We start from the raw sequence: 18,345 nt of genomic DNA on the forward strand, positions 1-18,345 counted from the left end.
GTGACCCTTTATTTTTTGGCAGCCTTTGGGGCGCAGAGCTGGCTTAGCAGGTAGGTCTGAAGATGACTGACTCATTTGTGGGATATTTGTAACCGACCAAATCAGGTAACCGAGACACAGAGGCTTGCCATCGGCATGCACTGCAGCTATAGGGACAATTTCTTGTCGTTGACGCCTCTGTTTGCATGCTTGTTCTGTACTTGGGCTTTTGTTTCCCATCAGAGACCTGCTGAGTTCTTCCCGGTGTATCACGTGACTGGAATAGAAAGATGGCTCTCCTACTTCCCTTCTACCTTGTACGCACATGGAAATAAGGGGAACGCACGTACCCCCAACTGTGAGTAACCTAGAGCACACAACAGACTGCGAGGATACAGGAGATGCATCTGAGCTTGCTTTCTACTGCTGGGATAAAATACCACAACCAAAACCAACCTGGGGAGGAAAGAGTTTATGTAGTTTAGCTTGTAGTTTATAGTCCATTATGAAGGGAACCTGAGGCAGAATCCCAGAGGCAAGAACTGAGTCAGAGCAATGAAGAAGTGGTGCTTACTGGCTTGCTTTCTTCTACAACCCAGGACCACCTGCCCAAGGGTGGCACCACCCACAGTGGGCTGGGCCCTTCCAAATCAATCACTAATCAAGAAGGCTCCTACAGGCCAATCTGACAGAGGCATTTTCTCAATTGAAGTTCCTCTTCCCAGATGACTCTAACTTGTGTAAACAGACTAACCAGGACAAGATGACACTTGCCCTGTACACACTGACTAGGTAGAATTTGCTAGACAAGGGATGTGTGTATGTGGGTGGAGGGTGAGACTTTAGAGAAGGAATTTGAAGCAGCACTATTCCAGGGTCCTCCATTGTCTAAGGACAGTTGTGCCTTTTCCAGTGTTCTTGAGAATTCCTGGACACATCAGCTGAAGGCTGGGTTTGAGTTACATGCACATGAACTCCCAGGTCCCCACTGAATCAAGTCAAGCACAACGACATGGTCTGGAAAAGCCAATGGCTCTGGTCATCTAGATTCCCAGTAAAACATTCATAATGCAGTATTTATGAAATAGGAAAAAGTCTCAAATATAAGTATTTTACAAATATAGTTTTATTATTTGGAAATACATACAAAATTTCACATACAGCTAAAAAAGTTGCTAAGCAGAGGTCCTATCACACTGTTTTCTGACTACTTAAATCATTATGGCCAGCATGATCCTGGAGGAGCTTCTCCTCAGGCTCTGAGAACTACCTAAATCTTCCCCAACACAGACAACTGGCATTTCATTTTGTTCATATGACTTTATCCAGCAAAACAGCTAAATGCCACGAACTACAATCATTTTGAAAACTGAATACTGTTTCCAACTAACCGTGTATCCTGGTTTCTCAGACTGTCCAAATAGTTGTCAATAGAGAGCACTGCTGTGTGATACAAATTATAGGCCAAAAGCCTTAACATAATTTAAAGTGGCAAGTTTTTTTGTGTGTGTGCATTTAAATTTTATGTCATTTTACTTTTAACCACGCAGACTATCTGTCAAAAAAGTTGAGTTGTTCTGGTTTCCTGATTATCAATCCATGATGCATTTTTTGAAAGTTTTTTTGGCAACATTAGCACTTTCTCTTGAGTTCATTCTGAGCATTCCCATTTCAAACACTGTTTTGTATGGCATGTCTCTTGGCAGCCTTTATCATGCCAGCTCCTTCTTTTGGTACACACCACCTGACAAACTGACCTCATCAGTAAGTCTCCACAAGACACGTCAGATGATCATTCTCTACCTTATACATTCATTTAAACCTGCCATGCTTGTGTGTGTGTGTGCATGCATGCACATGCACACAGAGGTCAGAGGACAGTGAATGTCCTGTTTCATCATCTAGGCAGAGGAGCAGGAAGTCTGGCTTCTGGTTCTTATTCACCCATTCTTCAGTGCAATCTGGCATCCTTTCTAGTTCTGAGAAGCCTAAGGCTCAGTGCAGACTGAGAACAGTGAGGCAATGTCTGTAGCACTGACTTATGGTTCAGGTGGAATGGTAACGTTGGAGACCTGCCTCTGTAGTATCCATTCTCAACTATGAATCCCCAGGACCCAAAGTAGAGGATAATCCCCTCACTTGGGATCCTGGGCCGAGTGCTCACTTTACCCAGCCTTCAGTGAGTCAGCCTTCCTAAAAGTACTCTTTCCTAGTACATCATGCTGTTTCACATTATTATATCCATGACAAATCCTCTTTTCAGGTATTCATCTTTTAAAACTCCAGCATAATTTCAATGGAATTTTTGGAACTCAGTGCTTCTGTGCCAGGCACATTACCTCTATTTTCTCCTGTTTAATCTGGAATCACTTGCTACAATGATCGTTCATCTAGTCATTGACCTGACAAACTAGAAGCAACTCTTAAGTAAAATGTTACAGCACCAAAAAACCTTACTTTGAGTAACTGTCAGCTGATATCTGTTCCACCACGACTTCCCCCAATCCTAATTCAACCCTTTGTATCTAGACAGACAATGCCAACCTTTCAATTACCTAGACTGCTCTTACCCATGTTTTCTCTAAGAAAAAGTCTTTTTGTTTTTTTTGAAATAAGGTTTCTATGTGTATCCCTGGCTGTCCTGGAACTCTTTCTAACCAGGCTGGCCTTTAATTCACAGAGATCTTCCTACTTGTCTCCTGAGTGCTGGGATTAAAGGTATGTGCTACCATGCCTGTCTAAAAGCAGTCTTGATAGTTATGTTTTAAAACATTTTATTGCCCTACATTCTCTTCATGGGGTGCACTTGAACTTGTGAAGAACATTTAATAAACTGGCATCAAGTCCTGTTGAGTGCTGAGCACTTTCCATGGTATAAAAATTACTCAAGGCCACTTTCTTATTTTTTCAATAAACACTTGAAGATGACTACTTAAGTGTCCAAACTGGTAGCCACAGATACAACGTTCAGAACCACTGTCCTTAATGCCTTCACCATCCAGAGAAGACAATGGCCGCGGCAGGGCTACAGCCCATGTCCGGCTATGTCTGAATGCTACATAACGCACCGTCTTCACTTTAGACGACGGCACTTCTGCCACTGTAGGGCACACTGAAGATGTGCTTGCTCCTTAGGGCCTTCTTTCGGATGACTATTCTCAGCTAGCTGTCTGCAGCCCAGTATTTGAGTGGTATCTTTTATTATTTTTCAAACCTAATTACAGGATCACAATTTATTACAGCTGATTTTTTGGTACTCTTTGGACCTTGCCTGTGAGCTTGCTGTGTACCTGTGAGTTTTCATTCCGAACCCTTCAGATGTGGTCAGTCTCATCACTGAAAACAACAACTGTGATCATATCACACTGACTAAAAGCAATAAGGTGACAGAATAAAGGCCAGCTTCTAGAAAGCTCTGTCCTAGTTTTCTAGTCACAATCTGATGACATATTCTAAACATGCCCTTATAACCTCATTAATATTTATTATTCTGAATAAAACTACAAAAACTATGGACAAAGTCATGCATAATTAAGAACTGGAAGCTGATTTTTAAAAATAACAGTTATTAAATATCCATTATAAATATTCATTTTATTTTAAAAGGATTGGAAGATGTTACATATATCACATACTACTTATAATGGCACATGTCAACCTTTTAAGCTTAAAAATAATATCTCCCCGAACTGGGACTGACTTATATCCCAAGGATAAATGACCCTTGGCCTATAGCACCACACCCAGGCCCCGAGGAAAGCCAGTTTTGAGCCTGAATGACCTCTGGCGATGGGATTCCTGATATAATGTGGAGGGTCTTCTCCCTCTGCTTTTATCCCTGGCAGTACTGAGGCCTGGCAGGGACCTTCTGACTACACACTGCAGGTGTGGAAAATCAGAGAAGCCGGAGGGGGAAGGCCCTCTAACAATTCACAATAGTTGAAAATGGGAGAAGAATTAAAAACGTTATGTTCCTTAACATCTTTGTCTTTGCTCTACATAACTATAGCAAAACTACAAAAGACAGAAGGAGGCTTACAATAATTGAAATACAGTTTCCCTTTGAAAATGGAACTTTCTAGACAGAAAGAGCCTCAAACGTTTCTAGTTCAACACTAGTAACCCGCTCCACTGGTGTCTCTACTTTCCTGATTGCAGGGTTAAGTCGTTCACAATTTTAAATGCCATCCATATGCCAGTTTCTCAGACAAACACAGAAATTTAATAATACTTCCACTTTTTCTTTCTTAATTCATAAGGACAATTTCTGCCAAATGCTCTGGCTTATGGCTCTCCTCCTCTTCATAGCATGTTTAAGTTACACATTAGGAATCCAAGAAGAACCACTATGGAATTTTCATAAGCAATGGCTGACCAATCAGTACAACACAGTACCCAGTGTGAAAATCTTAGGTCTTTAGAGTCTATATCCCCTTAGCTTCCCACCTGTAACAATAAGAATCCGTGAAAAGGAGAAAGCAGGAGCACACACGACACAGGAGCAGGCTGGATTCTCTGCCTTCGCAGTGGGAGTGCGAGTTAACGGGACGCCCTGGCAATACCACCTTCCGCTTGCATTATAAAAACTGTACAGGACAGGTTTAAAGTGGAGATAGGCCTCTGGTTTTTATTGTATTATTTTTTTAAACCCTAGCAGATTTTTAAAAAAGAGGCTGTATTAAATGACAATGCATTTGAGTCAGGGGGAGGAAAAAATTAAAAACTCAAAACTTCTTTCAGTTTATTCAAAATAAAAATACACATAGAATTATGAAAATATAGGTTTACTATTTCCACCACATAAGCCAATGCTGCTGTTGAAGGACTTGCAATGTTCTTGAGTTTTTACAGCTCATCTCGATCCCTCAATAAAGTATACCTATACTCGCTGGGCGCCAGCTTCTGGAAGGAGCTCTCTGGAGGACTGCTCGCTACATCCTGGTCTTGCTACAAAAGAAAGAAAAGAATCTTCGTACCAAAATGTGTTATGGAGTTATCATACTTTACTATTACATGACTGGCAGTGGCCTTATAATTACTTGCTCATTAATAAATAAGAGAAAAAGTGTATGCCAAAGTCAAGAGGTAAGTTTGCGATCTTGTTTCCTGAGGTAAATGCCCCTACTCTGTTCAGGACATGGCTGCCATAAGGCCACTGACTGGGCCTGTCACTGTCACTGTCACTGACAAAACACCAAATACTCAATGCTTCCTAGAGAACCCCATAGAGGCGGCACAACCTAGTTTGGCCCTAACCCTACACTTTCACAAATGACTGCTAAGAGGGATTGCTTTGATACAAACGATCCCTACTCTGTTAATAAACCTGCTATTGATCAACAATCTCAATTCCAGAAATCAGTAAAACCTGGTTGAGATGAGGAAAAACACTCAATCCTGTAATGAACCTCTGTAATACTCATATGCCAGAAGTAGAGAAAACACAGTGATACTATCAAGTGCCTCACGAGCTCTGAAGAAAAGCAGCACCGTCTGCATTTTACTTTCACACTGCGAGCACCTCAAGAGCAGCTTCACCACGGGACAGTCCCAGTCCCTACATCAGACAGCACAAGGCACACACCGGACGGTCTAACTTAGATTAGTGTGCGCCCATAAGAACGGAGGTAGATAATGCCTCTACCTATTTGACTTTGCCAGGCTCCACTTCCTCAGTAAGCATTTTCTGCTGAAATACATGTTCAAGCTGAAATTACATTACTGCAAACACAGTATTTCGTACCCAGTTGGTTTTAGTACAAAAATGTGACTAAAACACATGGATAAATAAAACACTGTCTAAGGGAGAAAGTGAAACAAAACAAAACAATGCAATATGGTAAACTAGATGTTTTTCTTTAGCATATAGAGCAGGGGTTCTCAAACTGTGGGTTGCGACCTGGGGGTGGTGATGTTGGATGATCCTTTCACAGTGATCACCTAAGACCACTCTGCATATAAGATATTTAAATTAAGATTCATAACAGTAGTAAAATCACAGCTGTGAAGTAGCAGCAGAAATAATTTTATGGTCCTAAGGGTTGCAGCATTAGGAAGGTTGAGAACACTGGTCTAGAGGAATGAGCAGGCTTGGTGGGCTGAAGGAAACAATGACCTTTGGATTACTGTCACTAGCAGAACTCCCCCGTAATAGCAGCTTAACGACCAAAGAAACATCGGACCTCATTTCTCAAATAAAGCATATTTATCAGCTTCCCATGAGAACTCTTGACTTTGAATCTAATCTGACTCCCAAATAAGGTAAAGAAAAATTTAGTTTTTATTTTTCTTTGATAAATACAAGTTCTTTGGACAAAGTAGTAGACTTAAGTCCTGGCCTATAAAACAAGTGGTTTAATCTATATCATCTCCCTCTTAGTTTTATGGTTTATAGTATAATAGATTTGATATAAATAATAACACATCAACATGCAAATGTAGGATTCTTTCAAAAAGGAGGGACATACAAATTACTTGTAACAAAGGTTACAAAGTAGAAATAATAAAATTCTCAGGCTTTAAAATCCATGCATCCATCCATTCTGAGAATCTATCTACCTATTATTCATCAATCTATATAGTAACACTTCCATTGAGAATTTGTATGTGAATAAAAGCTAATATAAAATATTGGTGAATAGTTGTTAAGCATTCAAACATCAAATGAGAAAGCTGCATTACGTCCTAAGTTTTGAGCATTATCAATAATGCATCTGTGAAGGTTCTTAGAATGGATGAGGGAAATAAGAAATCATGACTCTCTTTTTAGTGAGGGTGTCTGTCCAGCCACAGAAGCAAGCTGGAACAACCACTGGAATCCACTGACTTGTTTGCTCATCTACTCTCCCAAGTCCTCCTTCTTCCTTCTCTCTGAAGCTAATAGTACTTAACTCTGTATAGCCATGTTCCACAGAAATCATATTCAGACTACCCAAGTTCAGATGATTGAGAAATCAGATACAACATTCTACAATTTTTCTGGAGGCCTAACATTTTCAAAAGTAACTTTAAGTTAAGTTAAAAGTAACTTTAAGTAAAAGGAGCATAACTTGAATATGTTATTGTCAGTTCAGGATTTCTACAGAGGTATCAGGAGCTAAAACTCTAGCTCGGGTCCCCTCTGAGGCCATCTCAACAGAAGATTTCCCCAATGGCAATGACCTAAGTCCTACCTCTCCTGGGGCTGTATCAGTTGGGTCAGGTCCATGATGGAATTCTCTGTGCAGTTTTCCAGAATGCAGGTCAAATACAAACTGCTTGAGCTTTCCAGGAACTCTAAAAACAAAGGCAAATAATTATTTAGCTTCAAGAGCCAAAACTGGCTAACCACTAGTTTATTAACTCCATCATGCTGTAAAGAAGTATTTTACTATATCCTACCAATTCTATCACAACTACTACAGGCAACTAAATACTAGTTAAGGGTTCTAGTTTTTTAGTTTTTATTTTATGTATATGCGTGAATGCCTACATGTGTATACCAGCACTAGTGCCTAGTCTGCAGAGGCTGGAAGAGGTATCAGATCCCTTGGAACTGAAATTACAGATGGTTGGGAGCCATCAGGTAGGTGCTGGAAATCAGGTGGGTCCTCTGCAAGAGCAGTCAGGGCTCTCAATTGCTGAACTACTTCCTCAGTCCCTATGTTCTAATCATTGTACTTGTTCCACAGAAATTTTACTACATTTACCATTAACAAAGGCGATGCTATCAAGATGGTGTATTCCAGATGTGTTTTACTATCTTTTAGATGTGTGTGTGTGTGTGTGTGTGAGAGAGAGAGAGAGAGAGAGAGAGAGAGAGAGAGAGAATTCATATATTTTTAGCACCACACACACATATACATAAAACAAAAAAATCCTATATCCTCCAAATCTACACTAAAAATGTTGGGATTCAAAGGGGAAAAAACATAATAAGAGGGTAATCACATAAAAGTACTGTTTTATAACTGGAGCAACTAGTAAGCACCACTCAGTGTCTCAAAGCATTTGAACCCAGTATGAGCCTATAGATCCTATCCCCTGAAGTACAGTCCTCTTCTGAGGTGGTCCAGACTATGTGGAGCAAAGCAGACTTATAAGGCAGACCTTCTTTGGAATTATCTCCTTGACTTGTATCCAATAAAGTAGGAACAAATGATACCTATAAGGCCAATCACTTTTTGCTATTCATTGATTTGCATTCTAAAGTCTTTGCCAATGTGATTTTTTTAAAAAAAAAACTGAAGTTGATTTGCAAATTTGATAAGTGACAGATAGTAGGATTTTAATTTACATTTCTTGACAAATTGAATGTTTTCTTTTCATTGCTTAATTTATACTCCTGTACACATGAACTGCCTGCCTTTTATGGAGATTTTGGTGCTTTGGAACATACATTATATACTTCAAATAGAAACCTAGTGTTTTTTATATCTACTACAAAAATTAAAATGTACTTCCATACATACTTTAGTTCCTTGAGTATAACAGACTGACTTTAATATTTTTGTTTTGTTTTCATAGCAAAGAATAGCTAGTCTGTTAACATTACCAGTTTTTATTTTTCCTTTTTAAATTCTATCCTGAGGTCCTGGAAGTGCTGTTTTGGTTGTTTTGTTTTGTTTTTTTCCACTTTCAATAACTCCCACTGAGCTGTACCAACCAATAACTTCATTGTACACCATGCTGGCTCCCCACTAGCTCCAACGCAATAGAGACCAGCAGGTGCCAAATGCACAGTTTACAAATACAAATGACTGTCAGGTAGCTGTATTGACAGAATGCCTTGCAAAGGTTCTCTGGTGCAAAAGTAATTGCACATACAGCAGAGATAAACACTGAGAGGAGATCAATTTACATTGCTTCTGACATCATCTTCTGTCACCCCACAGCAAAGTGCTGAAGTATAAAATTCAAGCCACAGACTAGGAATGTTTTATCACACCTGAGATAATGCTGCTGGGTTGTTTACAAATTCCTAAGACCATTAGAACTACTGCTAGTCAAGGAATACTTTATGAATGAGTAAATCCTAAATGTGACAATTGAGAATACTCAAGACGGGCTTTTCACTGACCAGAATTTTCCCCTTGTCATGAGACAAGAGGGAAGAAAGAATTGTGAGCATAAAGCAAAGGCCAGGGAGGAGGGCAGACTTGGGACAACATTGTGAAGCAGATGGATTATGGAAAAACTCTTAGCTAGCATGTGCTCAGAAACCATCAGTCATTATTAGGAAGAGACAATCAGTGAATGATCAATAAATTATTAGAGAGTAGACAGCATGGCAATCTGCAAGAAGACTGGCACAATAAATAAATCCTATTTTTATTCGGGCTCTAATTTTCCTAATTGGAACATTAAGTGTGGAGCACTAAGTCTCTTCCACCCTCTAAACTTCTTGTTTACACTGACTTATTTTTAGACACAGTGAAACACACACATACAAAACCAGTCAACTGTGACCACCCTCTGACAAGTGCACCATAAGGAAGAAACTAGGTTTATTATTTTCAAAGAATGATGCATAATAGATAATTGCTTTCTTTTTTAACTTAAGTTCTGTAACTTGTTTTGTTGTTTTTGAGACAGTCTCAGCATGTAGCTGGGCTGGTCTTAAACTCACAGATCTGTTTGCCTCTGCCTATCAGCAAATGCTGAATTACTGCTGAGCCATGGTGTTACGGTTTTTTGTTTTTTGTTTTTTTTTTTTTTGGTTTGGTTTGGTTTGATTTTTCGAGACACTGTTTCTCTGTGTAGTCCTGGCTGTCCTGGAACTTACTCTGTAGACCAGGCTGGCCTTGAACTCAGACATCTACCTGCCTCTGGTTCCTGAGAGCTGGGATAAAAGGTGTGCACCACCACGCCCAGCTAAATTCTCTAAGTTTTAACAAATGCACAGCATCTTCTTACCACCTCCGTAAACCAGGTTAAGATCTCCAGCACTTCTCTGCAGTTGGACCTACCTTTCCTCCTAACCCCTGGTAACCACTCAAGTGTTTGCTGACCCTATCCATACATACACTAATACATGTACTCACAAGAATGTTTTTTCATGTTAATATACATTTGACATTCACTCACCTTATATGTCGTCTATTTATTGCCAAATACTATTCCCCTGAGGAATATAAAAGTCTATTAATTTGGATTCTGTCAGGATTTTGGGGATCAGAAACACTACAACAAACCCATTTGCACAGATTTCTGTGTAAATTTATTTTCCAGAAAAGACATTGGGTCAGATGCTACACAGATGCTTAACTTACAAAGAAGCTGTCAAACTGTACCAGTGTGCCACCAGACTGCAGCTGACCTACATGCTTGTGAAGGCAGGGCACTGTTGCTAGTTTACCTCCTGCAGCTGAAGGTAGCTTCCTGTGAAGCTAACTTGCATTTGTTGACTACATAATGACCCTGGGCACCTTGCTTGTGTCCTAACGACATCTCTGTATCTTGTTTATGTTTTAACACCATCATTCACAGAACAAAGGTTTATAACTTGATGAAAACCAATTTATCGTTTTTTCCTAAGTGTTTTTGCTGCTCTCAGAACTTTGTCTTACCCCGATTCTAAAGGATGTTCTTGCTTATGTTTTCTACTTACATCTATGATGGATTCTAAGTTAATTTTCCACGAAAGGGAATTCTTTCTTGGTATGAAGATGTTCGGTTGGCCCAGCTGTGGTGGTAGTTTGAAAGAAATGCCCCCCCCCCCCCAGGGAGTGGCACTATGAGGTGGTGTGGCCTTGTTGGAGGAAATGTACTGTGGGGGTTGGCTTTGAGGTCTCCTATGCTCACATCGCCATGAGGATAATAGACTGAACCTCTGAAACCATGAGCCACCCCCAATTAAATGTTTTATTTTATAAGAGTTGCTGTGGTCATGGTGTTTCTTCACAGCAATAAAACCCTAAGACATCAGTCAACTTGGTAACAAGGGATAATAATAAAAACAGTATTGGATAAACAAAATGTGCCTTTTAAGAAGTTCTATCAGGCTGGGCATGGTATAACATGCCTGTACTCCCAGCTAGGAGGCTGGGGCAGGAGAACCACAAATTCTAGCCAAAACTGGACAACAGGACACCCTCCCTCAAGAGTAAAAAAGGAGAAAGGGGCTAACAGTGCAGCTTACTGATGCAGCATTTGCCCAGCCCACGGGAACCCTCGGCTCAACTATGAGTCTCAGAAGAAAGCCTAGCACAAGAGAGAAGGGGGAAGGGAAAGTGCTAGTTCCACCAATAACCACATTCTTCCTCACTTCCAACTTCAGAGGGGAGGCCCCTAGGGAACAAGATTCCACAGATTCTCAGAATAGACTTTAGTGATAACCTAGCAATATTTTCTCCTGGATAGCCTTCTGAAGTCTTTGAACTTCTATGCTGTTCTTACACCTTCTAAGATTAGGAGATGGATCACTTGTTAAGAGCTCTAGATAGCTCTGTATCAGTGGACACCCTCCTCTCTGGCCTTGCTTTATATTGCTTCATGTACTAATTTGCTTGTACCCCTCCTTCTGGACAAAATGAGAGTCACCTGAGCTTAAGAAATTACAATACTTCAGCACTCGGGAGGCAGAGCCAGGTGGATCTCTGTGAGTTCGAGGCCAGCCTGGGCTACCAAGTGAGCTCCAGGAAAGGCACAAAGCTATGCAGAGAAACCCTGTCTCGAAAAACCAAAAAAAAAAAAAAAAAAGAAAGAAATTACAATACTAATTTATAGTGATTTGGTGTTTGGGGAGAAATAATATGGAGCCCAGAGTTGAGACATCATCATCATCAGAGTAATCGACTCCATTTGGGGTGGATATGACCGTAAGTAACCAAAGTCTGCAAGGAATGTCCTGCAATCTGTCTAGCTGATGTTTTCCAGTTTAGAGAAAATATTCACTGACTACAGTTTTAAAGACGACCAGTTTTCTACGTGTATGTGTGAATATGCCTAAGTGCATGTGTGTGAAGGCGCCCACAGAGGTAGAATTAGGCATTAGATCTCCTGGAGCTGAAGTTAGAGGCAGGTGGGAGCCATGAGTCATGGGTTCTGAGACTCAAACTCATGTTCTCTGGAAGAAAGAGCATCAAGTGCTCTTAACCACTGAACTACCTCTCCGAGCCAAAGACAGTTAAGTTTTCTTCACAGTCCTTGAACAGTTTTATACGATTTTTCTCAGGCTGCAGAACAGTACAGTATTTTTACCTGTGTCTTGAAATTATCTCTATTCTTCCATCTTCATATAAAATCTATTCCTTTCAAGCCAAGGCTCACAGAACTGGGATCTAATTTCATCACTGGGAAGCACTAGCTCTTCAAACACCAGCATTTCCACTGCTTTTCAGTTACTGGGAATGTCACTGTTTTGCATATAGTACTGTGAGCTGGGATTCTAGGACCCAATAGATTTTATATAAATCTTAGTTTTACTACTGGTTATTTGTGTGGTCTTGCAAGTCATTTTACTTCAGGAAGATTCAATTTCTCTGAAAAGATGAGTATTCTACTGGCAGTCTTCACCTCCAGCAGGCATAGATTTCTCTTTTCTTACTACAATCACACTTCCACCAGATGACTCCAGAAATGCTGAGTTATTAAGTAATAGTAATAACAGTAATTTATGGAAAGTGCTTATCATTTCAGCCTTAATTACCAGGCAGCACAATAACAATTATACACGCCATTCAGTGTGTCAGATTCACCTTGCTGCATGCTTTATTGGTGTAACATAGCATCACACAGGCTTAGCACTTAGCTCTCACAGCATGTTCCACCTCCCAATTAAAACCCTGTTAGCAGGAAGGGGAAATTGGACATCTAAAGGAGAAATTAAAGAGGTGAATTATTTCACAGAGCTTCAAATGCAGTGGTGTTTTTGTTTTTTTGAAACAGGGTTTCTCTGTATAGCCCTGGCTGTCCTGGAACTAGCTCTATAGACCAGTGGGCCTCAAACTCAGAGATCTCCCTGCCTCTGTCTCCCGAGTGTTGAGATTAAAGGTATGTGCCACTTGCAGTATAGAGAAGATCAGTTCTCATTGCCAGGTTTCTTTCAAGATTCCCACTGGCTCAGATTTACTTTCTTCCCCCTGCCCCCCTCCCCAAGGCATGCTATGCTCCTAGATGACTAATTAGTTCTACTTAGCCAGCAGCCCATTTCTGGTCCAGAAGGCTACAGCTGAGGAATAAAAAGCCTGAGTGAGGTGATAAAGAGTATTCTTATTTGAAGGGCTAGAGCTATGGCTCAACAGTTAGGAGTTCTTGCTGCTCTTCAGAGTAGATCTGAGTTGATTCCCAGCACCCACAGCAAGTAGCTTATAACCACCTGTAACTCACTCTCACAGATGGCACACAAAGACACACATAAATAAAAACAAACTAAAGCATTTGTTATTTTTTTAAAGTAATATGATTGCTAGTGCTTGTTTGGGTTCTCCAGGACTCATACACCAAAATGAGATTCCAAATGCCAGTATTAATCTGACTTCAGAAATGTAGAACAGGACTTCAGAGGACTCCCACAACATGTAACACAATATCCCCAGGAATTTAATTTAAAAAAAAAAAAAAAAAAAAAAAAAAAAAAAAAAAAAACCTGGGCATGGTATTTGGTTGTTGACTTGTAGGCCTATTTCCAAGATTAACTTAAGACTTTATAGTTGGAAGTGAGTTTTTCATTAAAAAGAGATCAAAAGTACACAAACCCTCTGATCTACCCACAACTAGAAGCTGGCACACTGGCCAGGGAGCATTTCAATGCTAAGTACAGTTACTGCCTGTGGTGGTTTGAATAAGAATGGCCCCCATAGGCTCATATATTTGAATGCTTACTCATCAGGAGTAGCAGTACTTGGGATTAGGAGGTGTGGCCTTGTTGGAGCAGGTGTGGCCTTGGAGGAAGTGTCACTGGGGGTGGGCTTTAAGGTGTCAGAAACTCAAGCCAGGCCCAGTGGCTAACTCTTTCTCTGCCTGCTAATCCAGATACAGAACTCTTAGCTACTTCTCCAGCACCATGTCTGCTACATGCTGCCATACCACCCCCCTCCCCAGCCATGATGACAATGGACTAAACCTCTGAAACTATAACCAAGCCTCAATTAAATGCTTTTATTTTTTTAAGTAAGAGTTGCTGTGGTCATGGTGTCTCTTCACAGTAATAGAACACTGATTAAGACACTGCCTGTGGGCTCCCAGAAGTCAGTGTTCTCTTTGAAAGTATCTTTCAGCTTGAGCATGCAATCTTTGGGGAAGGGTAAAACAAGACACCCAACTAGGTAGGGTGGCCAAATCTCACCCAATAGTAAATGCTCACACAACTGAGGGCCCTCTATGTGATAGGAGGTTTGCTTTCAACATGCCTGGATGTTAAAAGAAATGGATTACAAGGTAAGCTGCTCTGCTTTTAAATCCAACACAGCCTTGCTCTCTCAACTGCCTGATTTCTTCCCTTTCAATAGGCGATCTTACTTGCCAGTTAAAAACAAGAACTTCAACAGTCTTTTGCTGCAATCCACCAAGATCCCCAACCAACCCACAAAGAAACTCTGCCCCCCAATCCCTTCAGAGTTAGAAGGCTATCATTCCCCTTCCTTTCTTTCTCATCTCCTTTATGATCTCTACTTTACTTCATGGAGTAGCATCGTCCCCATCTCAATCACCTTTACTCCATTTGACTCTTCTTCACAAGCACTTAATCATGTTTAGGTTTTCCACCCACGAGAACTAAAATTATGTAATCCATTTCTCTCTGGAACTGTCCCCACCCCTCTCATTTATTCTTTTTATAGGCCAGTTTCTTACAAGAGCTTTTTTTCTTCTTCACTTGCAACTTGTTGCAATATAGACTATCAAATCAAACAGATGCTTCAGCCCTACCTCATAGTCGGGCAGTGCTTTCTTTTTCTCTACCTCATAGTCAGGCAGTCCTCTCTGTCTTCTTCTCTGTCATGTAGTTGGGCAGTCCTTTCTGTCTTCTTCTCTGTCGTGTAGTTGGGCAGTCCTTTCTGTCTTCTTCTCTGTCATGTAGTTGGGCAGTCCTTTCTGTCTTCTTCTCTGTCATGTAGTTGGACAGTCCTTTCTGTCTTCTTCTCTGTCATGTAGTTGGGCAGTCCTTTCTGTCTTCTTCATCTCTACCTTGTAGCTGAGTGCCCCCTTCTGCTTGCACTACTCCCTACTTGATTACCATGATCATCAAGCTTTCCTCGTTTTTTTCTGCCCCTCTGTTAGGTGTATGTTAGGAGTATGATATGTTCCAAACAGGTTCAGGTTTTGAATGCTTAGGTCCCAGGTGATGGCACTGTTTTGTGAAGTGTCAAGATTTTCAGACATGGGGCCTAGGCAGAGAAGTAATTGCAGGACTGCACTCTTGAAGCTGACCAGAACCCCAGTCCACTCCTTTCTCTGCTTCTTGTCTGACAGGAGGTCAGAACTTCCTGTTATCCATTCCTGCTGTCACGACAGCTTCCCCAAGTGCACAAGATCTAGTGGCCATGGACTGAGCCCTAGGAGCTCTTTGAAACCATAAGCTAAAATAAATCCTTTTTTCTGTAGTTTTATATTTATTATAACAGATATTCTATCACAAAGATAAGAATGTTAACTAATACAGTCTGACTAGCCTTCCCCAGTCTTCTGTACTTGTTCCTTTCTCAATTCTTTTCCTGCTTTGGGCAACCTTTGGGCAATTCTACTCTCATTTCTTTGAGTTCAACACCATTTCACTCTCATACAGTAAGATCACGCAATCATCTTATTCAAAAAGTTAGATCATGTAATTCATCTTTCTGTGCCTGCATTATGTCACTTAATATCTCCCTTAGTTATCTATGTTATCACAAATGACAGAATTTCCCTCCTTTGACAGGTGAATAGTACTCCTGGTATGTAGGCCACATTTTCTTTACTCATTTTTCAGCTGATGTAGATGTAGGCTGATTCTGCATCCACATGCTGCAATGAATTGTGGGAGTGCAGATATCATGTTGACATAATGATTTAATTTTTTTGGATATTGTTCTAGTTTGCTTTTTGTTGCTTTGATAAAACATTATGACCATAAGCAACTTGGGGGAGAAAAAAGTTTATTTTAGCTTATATTTTCAGGTCATAGTTCATCATTACAGGAACAAAAATTCTATTAATTCATGATTCAATTTTATAAATTTGTTCATTTCTTTAAAGTTGTCAATTTGTTCACACATTTTTCATTTTATTTCTGATACTCTTATCCATTTTATTTCGGTAACATAATTTATAATGACTCCTCTATTTCTGATTTTATTTACTGAGCCTTTCTTTTGCAGTCTAGATAAATGCTTTTCAATTTACCTTTTCAAAAATTTGTTTCATTGGCTTTCTATGGTTTTAGAGTCCATTTCATTTGTTTCTGCTCTGATTATTTTCTTAATTAAAAAAAATTTGATGTCTTTAAGTATTTCATATGCAGTGTGTCTGTGTATCACAGAAAGCAAGAAGCAAATGTTAGATCCACTGGAGTTTGGTTGTGAGCTACCATGTAGATGCTGAGAATCAAACCCAGGGCCTCCAGAGGCAATTGCAGACTCACCTCTCTGGCACCCATGCTCTGGTTTTTAGTATTTCCTCCACTAACTTTGTGCTCCTTTGTAAGCCAAAGACTTAGCCAACACCTGCATACTCCTCAGCCTCCAGTCAAGCCTCCAGGTTCCAAACCAGCCAATTGGGTTCAGGCAACAGGTCAACATCCACAGACCTAAACTCCAAACCATCTCTAACAGGAGAAAGTCCCACCACCTGCCCAGCATGGGGCCAGCATCAGGCTCCAGAAGACCCAGTCATAGATTTTACACACTTGATATCCAGCATAATTACTATCACTTAGAAGACTTAGAAAAACATTAGATGAATTAATAGGTTAAATGATACTCTTTGAGTGTAAGTAAAATTAAAAATTACCTTTGACACACTTTATTAGTTATAATACAACCATCTACTAGGATTTATTACAACTTCAAGGCTTATAGAACAACCATCATATCTCAGTCATCTTCACAAAGCTCTCCTTAGGCAGTGTTACTATCAACCCTACTTTATACATGAAGAAAGAACAGCAGTTCAGTGACCAGCTCAAGGAAGAACTCAATACTACATGGGTTTCACAACCTCTGAAAACTCACATCTCTACTGAAATATTCAGAAGTATGTGGGATTACTTATACTTCAGTGAAGCTTCAATTTATCTCTTGCAGAATATTTTGAGATTTAGAAAATTTAAGTGAATTGTTCAAGAAATATTTAAGTGTGAATTACTTAAATTGTACTGCTTACAATTTTCATATATTAATACTGCAAACTTTTAATTGCTGTACTTCATATCCCTGAAGCTAGAAAGATTTTGGTCTGTGCATTAATCAAAAGGCTTCCATGTTTATTAGTACCTGTCCTTGGAAAGTTTCTAGTTACATGCCATTACAAATTCCTGGTCATAGAATAATTCTGAGTTGTATATACATGCCCTTAATGTTCTTACAACATTTAATCATAAACAACCAAACATTACCAGCAATGTTTCAGCTGACCTAGGATATGTATTTTCCTTGATATAGCAAAAACTAACCTCAGAGTAAAGCGAATTTCTCACAGTACACAATCTTTCTTTCAGAGATTAGTTCCCAGTTACCTAGCATTTGTAATTCTCTAGTCAGTGATGGCACACACACAATGAAAGTATGAGGAACCACTCTAACTTATTATATCCACCCCTGAGTTTACTTTCACAATATACAGCTATGTAAAACGAACAAGCAATTATTCAACTTTGTGGGATATATCAGTAATTTTAAAAAGAACAAAAAGAGATACTTACAATACATCCTTAAAGTCTCCAAAAACGTACATATGCCTAAAACTGTCAATAGCTATGACAGGGCAATCTGCTGGAGTTTTCTGGATATGCAGAAGAGGATGTCTAAATTTGTCACAATCTGCATGTAAGAAATTTATTGTACCTTTGAAAGAAACAGAATATTAAGAACTACATTAGAATTTTAACTATTCTCTGATTATGAACTCTCAAAAACAGCATAAAAAACAACATCAATATTCTTGAAATTAATAAAGACCAGGAAAACTAGAACCTAAACAGAATATTTAAAAGAAGCACATTTTTTTTTTAGTTCTCAGGGCAGAGTATAATCCCCTTAGAAATGATAAGAACACTCAAGTTTGAATGCTAATGTGAATTTTTTATTTCTTCAATTGGCAGTTGTCTGCTGTGTAGGCTCCCCAGATTCTGACAGCAAGTCCCCAAGTCTAACACATACACTGTTCCCTTGGGACCATCTTCATGCCCCTTGGGGCCTAGTTGGCTATTTTTTAATCTAATTTAGACTCAGAATGTCTACTAAATGATTCAAA

At 39.7% G+C, this 18,345-nt stretch overlaps 1 protein-coding gene across 2 annotated transcripts in view; it reads right to left on the reverse strand.

The window, feature by feature from the left end:
* Positions 1-4,695: 4,695 nt before the first annotated feature.
* Positions 4,696-18,345, reverse strand: part of Erp44 (endoplasmic reticulum protein 44) — an 85,898-nt gene continuing 72,248 nt past the window's right edge. For both annotated transcript variants that reach the window (XM_042271166.2, XM_076564188.1), the window contains 3 exons: positions 17,795-17,936; positions 7,152-7,254; positions 4,696-4,926 (listed from right to left, as the gene is read on the reverse strand). In XM_042271166.2, the coding sequence (XP_042127100.1) occupies positions 4,825-4,926; positions 7,152-7,254; positions 17,795-17,936 (347 nt within the window). In that variant the 3' untranslated portion in view covers positions 4,696-4,824. The remainder of the gene's footprint in view (positions 4,927-7,151; positions 7,255-17,794; positions 17,937-18,345) is intronic.

The sequence above is a fragment of the Peromyscus maniculatus genome, chromosome 2 (genome assembly GCF_049852395.1).
Source record: "Peromyscus maniculatus bairdii isolate BWxNUB_F1_BW_parent chromosome 2, HU_Pman_BW_mat_3.1, whole genome shotgun sequence".
NCBI classification, from domain to species: Eukaryota; Metazoa; Chordata; class Mammalia; order Rodentia; family Cricetidae; genus Peromyscus; species Peromyscus maniculatus.